Source organism: Olea europaea, unplaced genomic scaffold (assembly GCF_002742605.1).
Source record: "Olea europaea var. sylvestris unplaced genomic scaffold, O_europaea_v1 scaffold2112, whole genome shotgun sequence".
NCBI classification, from domain to species: domain Eukaryota; kingdom Viridiplantae; phylum Streptophyta; class Magnoliopsida; order Lamiales; family Oleaceae; genus Olea; species Olea europaea.
In genome coordinates, this window is record NW_019239069.1 from 62,910 (window position 1) to 70,339 (window position 7,430).

At 36.4% G+C, this 7,430-nt stretch overlaps 1 protein-coding gene across 9 annotated transcripts; it reads right to left on the reverse strand.

Moving 5' to 3' along the window:
• Positions 1–565: 565 nt before the first annotated feature.
• Positions 566–6,717, reverse strand: LOC111380246 (protein FAR1-RELATED SEQUENCE 2-like). 9 transcript variants are annotated; one of them, XR_002700158.1, is made up of 9 exons: positions 6,632–6,717; positions 4,302–6,284; positions 4,140–4,196; positions 3,989–4,051; positions 3,837–3,895; positions 3,674–3,745; positions 3,457–3,522; positions 3,301–3,369; positions 566–3,218 (listed from the first exon to the last, which is right to left on the reverse strand). XR_002700158.1 is itself a non-coding variant. In XM_023003755.1 (9 exons), exons 2-9 carry the CDS (start codon positions 6,282–6,284, stop codon positions 3,162–3,164), a joined length of 2,433 nt encoding a protein of 810 aa, XP_022859523.1. In that variant the 5' UTR covers positions 6,632–6,717; the 3' UTR covers positions 566–3,161. The 9 variants fall into 9 exon arrangements, 5 of the variants coding, with proteins under 5 accessions (XP_022859523.1, XP_022859520.1, XP_022859522.1 ...); XR_002700157.1 differs by having other exon boundaries at positions 3,989–4,057; XM_023003755.1 differs by having other exon boundaries at positions 3,837–3,902.
• Between the last annotated feature and the right edge of the window lie 713 nt (positions 6,718–7,430).

Below are 7,430 nucleotides of genomic sequence, written 5' to 3' on the forward strand. Positions count from 1 at the left end.
GCTGAAGGATAGAGACTTCATTTAACTTAGGTTGATCTAGACTAGTTGCAGACTTATGTCAAGATAACCCCACTTTCGAAACGCTTTGGTAGTGCTCTTGAATCAGATCCCAAATAATGAATCAGAGCACATGGAGCCATCTCCTTAATCTTATTTTCAAAAATATAGCAGATTGACTGATATTTCTGTTAGTTAATGAAAGACCAGCAAAGCCAAAAGAGAGAAACTCATCCCTGTCCTTCCTTTTTTTCTCCCACGTGTCGCCACAAAATGGCTACGGAAAGCTTCTTCAGATGATATCTCATCACCAATTGTTGTTGAACATATTCAGCCAAAAGAAATAAAAGATATTTAGCTTTATGTGGTTACTGGTTAGTTCGCTTCTTCAGATTAAAGTAATTTTCTCAAGGGGTCCATGTATCATAGAAAAATTTACAAAAACTGAAATTGAAATATACAAGATTTGCAATCCCGTAACCGTCATGATCAAGTTCATATGTATTAACAACAACATGGGATCTCCTATACTCTGAAAAATGAAGATTTGCAGAGTAACTATTACATATTAGACTGAAAAATGATATACATTAACAATAACATGGGATCTCCTGTAATCTGAAAAATGAAGATTTGCAGAGTAACTATTACATATTAAACTAAAAAATATATTTCATTTTTCAGAAGTAGATGGTCAAGGAGTCAACAGTTAGACGAACCACATTATCACGTTTTGTGACTATGGGCTGTAGATTGGTTTTGGGTCCTTGAGTATGTGGATATTGGCCAGCTTAATGATATTGTTTCTTTCCATTGGTTAGTTCCTGGGCATACATGAAACTGTATACGTCATGGACCAATTGGATTTTGGAATTTGGGTGGCTGGAAAATATAGATTGGGCCAGTTGATTTAATTGGGCAAAAGTTATTTGGTTGGGCTTTAGTGTGTGTGTGGGTTTTAATTTGAAATTTGCATCCATTTGGTTTAGTTGAGATTGTGTGGTTTCGTTGGTTATCTGCAGTTCTGCATTATTACCCTATCTTTCGTTGTTATCATTACAGTTTATTGACATCTTCATAAAGTCCAATTCGATTTATGGTTTTCGGCTTTTCACTTTTTGTTTGTCAAACTCCCGTTGCTTCTTGCTATAGCATCGTGAGTTCGAAGGGGGATGTTAATGTAATAAGTAGGTTAGGTTAAGGGTAGTTTAGACTTTTATCTTTCCTTAGTTTTGCACAACAAACCAAAGTGATAAACAAACAAACAAACAAAAGAGAAGAAGCAAACGACAGTGAAGAATGGAGAAAAGGGCGGCCTCCAAACTTAGGGCTAACAAATGAGATTACATTGGTTTATATAGTACAAAACTAAGGAAAGAGAAAAGTCTAAACTACCCTTAACCTAATCTACTTATTACATTAACATCCTCCCTCGAACTCACGATGCTACAGCAAGAAGCAACGGGAATTTGACAAACAAAAAGCGAAAAGCCGAAAACCATAAACCGAATTGGATTTCATGAAGATGTTAACAAACTGCAATGATAACAACGAAAGATAGGGTAATAATGCAAAACTGCAGATAATCAACGAAACCACACAATCTCAGCTAAACCGAACGGATGCAAATTTCAAATTCCAAATGAACTTGACATACCAATTTCAAGAACTGACTATGCCAAATTCCAAACTCCAGATAGACTGGACAAATACCAAACGAAATTTCTAATCCCATAAACTGGGCAAACAAACGAAATTTTCAAATCCCGTTAAACGGGCATCAAATGAAATTTGCATCCTAAACTGAGCATCAAACCAAATTTTCAATCCCAAAAACTGGGCATACGCCAAAACCAACAACACATCCCCCATCTTTCCTGCCTATCTTCAGCAACTCATCAAGCACGCAACGTATCACTTTCCCCACCAAAAAGACCCTTTTCTTTAATACCCCCTATACACATGGCCAAAAGACAAGAAGCCCAATAAACAAAATATCCAAACCCAACAAGGAATTCAATTAATCCAAATCCAAATTAAAACCCAAACACACACTAAAGCCCAACCAAATAATTTTGCCCAATTAAATCAACTAGTCCAATCTATATTTTCCAGCCACCCAAATTCCAAAATCCAATTGGCCCATGACATATACAGTTTCATGTATGCCCAAGAACTAATCAATGGAAAGAAACAATATCATTAAGCTGGCCAATATCCGCATACTCAAGGACCCAAAACCAATCTACAGCCCATAGTCACAAAAGAGTCCAGAGCACAAAGGCCCAAATCACACCATCTCTACTTTCCAAACCCTCACAGCCTCTTCACCATCCTCTCTCACCACGTTTACTACGTACCCAACAGAAGTGCCTCCCATCATTCCATAATTGCCAAGGAAATGTCGCCACAGAACCTCTACCACCAAATTGACCAAAAGCAGCCGATTGAAACTTCCCCATCGAACCCCATCTCAAACCAGTTCACCGCACCTTCGCCATTACCATCTTGCCAAACCACCAACCGACCAGCGTTCATCACAACAACCTATCAGTAATACTTTCTTGATACAGCCCAAGCCGACTCCGAAAAACTGCCATCAAACGTCGGGTTCACCATGGTCGGCCACCACAAGCGGCTTTACAAACCTCGCTTTACTTATCCCAATCCTCTCGGCACCATCCTTCCACAACCATCAGATTTCCATTACTCCCAGAAGACCAAAGCCTCGCCCAGAAACATACAAACACCCGACCAAAAATTTCAAACCACAGTAGCTGCTGCCCCATATTTTCCAAAACATATCAAAAAGTTTTAACCACCGGACAAGCGGCACGAGGCCGAGAAAGGAACCTTCCAAATTTATCCCAAAATCCAATCCGCTCTGATACCATGTAGAAAACAACAAATCAAAGTGATAAACAAACAAACAAACAAAAGAGAAGAAGCAAACGGCAGTGAACAATGGAGAAAGGGGCAGCCTCCAAACTTAGGGCTAACAAATGAGATTACAATGGTTTATATAGTACAAAACTAAGGAAAGATAAAAGTCTAAACTACCCTTAACCTAACCTACTTATTACATTAACAATCTATAGGGTAGTTTCTCAATTGTACAATGATTAAGTTCAAGTTATATTGAGGAGATCAGCAAATGATCATCACTATTGAGAAAGATGTTTATCTTGAAAATGTTTTGAAGTCAAATTCACGGGATTTTCCTGAAGTAAAAGGGAACCAATCAGAATGTTCCTTTAGAACATGAAAATATTGAATATAATAACAAAGTTCTCATATAAATACCACATCATGCAGGCTAACCTGGAAGTCGAAACAACCTTGGAAGAATGGTGCTCTGAAACCAAGCTGACCCTGTAAATGCAAATCATTCTGGAATTACAGCGTTTCTACATGAATCACTCAGTTAATAAAATGAGCAATATTTATTAAAATCATTACCTGTGTGTGAAGACTATGTTGAGAAGTATGATTTCCAACACGTGTCGATGCTAAGTCCAAATTGTCCTAGGATAAAAATGAAAAAGCAACAAATATTCAGCCTACATCAATTTGAATCTGTAAAATAATTTACAAGCACCAGGGAGATCATCTTTTAGGCCTGAATATAATTTTTATAGCAAATACACTACATCAGAGTAACAACAAAAGCTAATACCAGCAGTCCCTGCATACTCGGTTGGTTGTCATAAAATGAATCCCGCAACGAAGAGAGAGAATTTAATTGCCCCTGCCGACATCACCAATCTAATGATCAATTTACACGTGAATGCCAAATCCTCTGGGCTAATATATCTTAGGGTGGAAACAGAAAACACTACCAATGCTTGAACACTCTGGTGGACACCACAATAGCTAGATATAGTTGGCCGTCTCGAACCTAATACCTACAACAGTATGTAAGTATGCATCATGGTATACACAAGGAAGCTTGTTTACAATATTTGTTAACGAAACTCAATACATGCCTCACCATCCCTTGCATATCCTGCTGCGGAACATAAGTGTTGTCTAGGCTGAGTGCTTTAGGACTCACCTGCTCCTAAATATACAGAGTAATATAGGTGACTACAGATAAAATGTGCATAGCATGAAGAATAAGTAGAAATGCAGTGCATTTAAACCATGTGCTGGCTGTTATCCAGAATCCGAACTGATAATGCTTCAACCTCGCCTCGTCCCTACAAGACACCAAAAAATATCAATTAATCTAATAATAATTTTGTAATCAAAAGTTCACTCTGATTGTAGCCACAGCATCTATGGAAAGTAAAGCGCAGGCAGACCTTCCCCTTTCTTGAAGCTTTCTTTTTCTTTGATGCATTGCTCATTATGTTGATGTCCTGTTTCTCTCCGTTATCTTGAAAACCTAGAGTGGTCAATTTGTTAGTATCTAAAACACTTCTAATAGAACTGTTTACACCCACACAATGTTTCAAAGCTGCATCTACTGCATAACATGCCACATCATAAGCTTCCCGAGATAAAGAGCCTTCTTCACCCAATTTAGTAGCAAGTTTGCAAAGATCATTGAGACGGTGGATCCTAGAATTATGCCTATTTGATGCTCTCCAGTTGCTCTCCCCGATTTTTGCATTTCTTGTCCATCGCTTTAATATATAGTCAGATTTGATAAAGGAGACACCAGATATTTGGAGAACAGACATGGCATGTCTACAAAGAAAACCAATATATTCAAAAGAACGACATGAACAACAGATAACATCTTCTCCTTTATTCCAGAGTGCAATAAAATTGTGCTGCTTTTGTAAATCATCCACCTGAAATGTTACAGAGCCTGCATCTTCACTTTCCCTTTCAGTATTACAAGAATCAATTCCCAAAACTTCAGCTTGAAATTTCTGAAAAATTGCATGTGTATACACTGCAGACATTTGCCTCTCCAAAGGTGAGTGAGATTTTAATGTAGGTTCTATATTCCGATTTTCAAACTCAGCTTTAGCTTCCTCTTCATACCTTTCATGCAAAAATTCTTTGAACTTAACAATGAAATCCTTGAAAGTAGTTTCCTTATGAATGTATTTGTCAAAGAAAGAGGAGACACTTTGAGATCGTTCTATTGTACATAATCCTCCAAGAAAAATATCCCTCATGTATGTTGGAACCCACTTTCCACGGTCTTCATACAAGGAACGAATCCATTCATCATCCCCAAGTTCAAATTTATCAACCATTTTCTGCCATCTCTTTTCAAATGCTTCATCTGACAAGGATTTATATATGCATTTGTCAAATTTTCTTGTGAAATTTTCAAAACAACTGACTTTATTACCTATATTTGGATGAATTTCAGCATATACATGCCAAAGACAAAAACGATGGGATGCATCAGGAAAAACTTCTTCTGTAGCTTCTCGCATTGACTTTTCATAATCAGTAATAACTACTTTAGGACTTCGCCCAGACATTGCTCTAACCCAAGTGCGCATCAACCAAACAAAAGTCGATGGTGTTTCATCCCCAATTAAGGCACATCCAAGCAATAAGTACTGAAAGTGATGATTCACCCCCAAAATAGGTACAAAGGGGATCTTATATTTGTTCTTGATGTAGTAAGTGTCAAAGAAAACTACATCATTAAAATATACATAATCATGTATACCTTGTGGATCAACCCAAAATACATTTTTCATTCGTGTCTCTTTATCAAAATCTATCGCATAGTAAAAGTTTGGAGTCTTCGCTTGTTTAAGCATTAAATAATCAAGCAATAATTGCAAATCATCCTCATCCAATACCAATCGCATTCCTTCTCTTCGACAGACAGAATTATAGTTCTGCTTGTTCCTTCCCCTGATAGCATAATAAACATCATCAGGACAAATATCGTGATTATGCCCTTCCGCGAAACTATATACATGCCACTTCCCATCTGCCCTTCTTTTTATGTGCATGTTTGCTTTGCAGTCTGTCTTGGGACACGACCGTGGATTAACAGTCATGCTACCCAGCTGCTTGCTCCCAAATCTAGAACAAGCAATTTTTATATCAATAAACTTGCCCGACTTTTTTGACCTTCGGCTGGATTTGATAGTGATACCAAATCCAACAGATTGTGCGTAGTCTCTATAAAACGAATATGCTGCCTCCTTCGTTTCAAATTCCATGCCATTTCGAGGCTTCTTATTGTTAACCACATTAAAATCCACTCCATCCCCAGTATTCTCAACATCAGTTTCACCCAAACTATTGCCAATATCCTTAGTACTTGTGTCTCGGCTAGAAGGCAGTTCCATATCCATCTCCATCTGTTGAAAATAGCTAAAATTTTATTTGGTAAAAATGTTCAATTTCACAAAAAAACCCTTATAAAAAATTTCAATTTTCTAAATCTAAGTTGGTAGACCAAATGTTTAAATGAGCTTCACCATAAAAAGTATAAATAGAAGAATTCACTTTACTACACAAAACAAGTTCAAAATCCAACAATAATTATATCGAGAACCCACTTCTGTTCAATTTTTCTATCGTTTGTTCATCTCGTATGAAGCTAAATGACATACCCATCTGGAAAAATTGAATTAATTTATACAACCAAGAACATGAAAATCATACAAATATGCACCTGTATATAAACGAATGTATTCAAACTTACTGTACTATGCTTTGACCGACTAACACTCGCAATCTGCGTAGTACTCTCACCCTGAAAATTTCACTTGTTTCTGAAAGAGTTCATAATTTCATCTCTTTACATTTTAGTGTAATTATTGGTCACACCCTCGTAGTTTTTATAATATCGGGCAGGTGCTCATTTTCATTTAACAGTCATATCTACCCTAAAAATTATAGAACCTGTTTGAGCCACATTATAATGAAAATGAGAATGAGAAATAGGGCCGTTATGGATTCCACACCAGAGATAGAAATTAAAAAATGGTGGCTTGATGTGATGGATAACGGTCATATTTTTCATTTTAATGAGGTAAAAATGTGACTCAAACAGGGACATAATTCACTATCTATGATTACATGCATTGAAGATATTACAATTTTGAAAACTTCACGACCATCAATATTCCATTGTTTTCGTTATAACACGTGATTTACTAAGACTTCCATAATATGTTTTTAATGCAAATGGTCAAGTTTTGTTCGAGTTCAAATCACGACTCAAAGATCTATATTAAAAAGTATAATGTGTATACAAGATTGAGAAGGCGTTGAGTGTCAAGTTTAAAATCAATATTCTCAAATTGCATCTGATCAAATTAAATGATTTTGAAATTTATCATTATTTTCTTAATAGTTTTCAATTTTTTTTTTTATTTTGTATAGTGACAAGTTGTTCATATACAATTTTAACTCTACATACTCAAAATTTAAGTAGCCAATTTCAAGCTTCAAAAAAAAAAAAAAAAAAAAAAAAAAAGAAGAAGGAAGATGAGGGTTTT

Coding starts and splice junctions, on each gene's coding strand:
- LOC111380246 (XM_023003752.1), bottom strand. CDS start 6,284: ATGGAGATGGATATGGAACTGCCTTCTAGCCGAGACACAAGTACTAAG. Junction 3,903..3,988: donor AGCAGGATATGCAAGGGATG/GTGAGGCATGTA, acceptor ATACTGTTGTAG/GTATTAGGTTCGAGACGGCC. Junction 3,370..3,456: donor AACATAGTCTTCACACACAG/GTAATGATTTTA, acceptor TTGCATTTACAG/GGTCAGCTTGGTTTCAGAGC.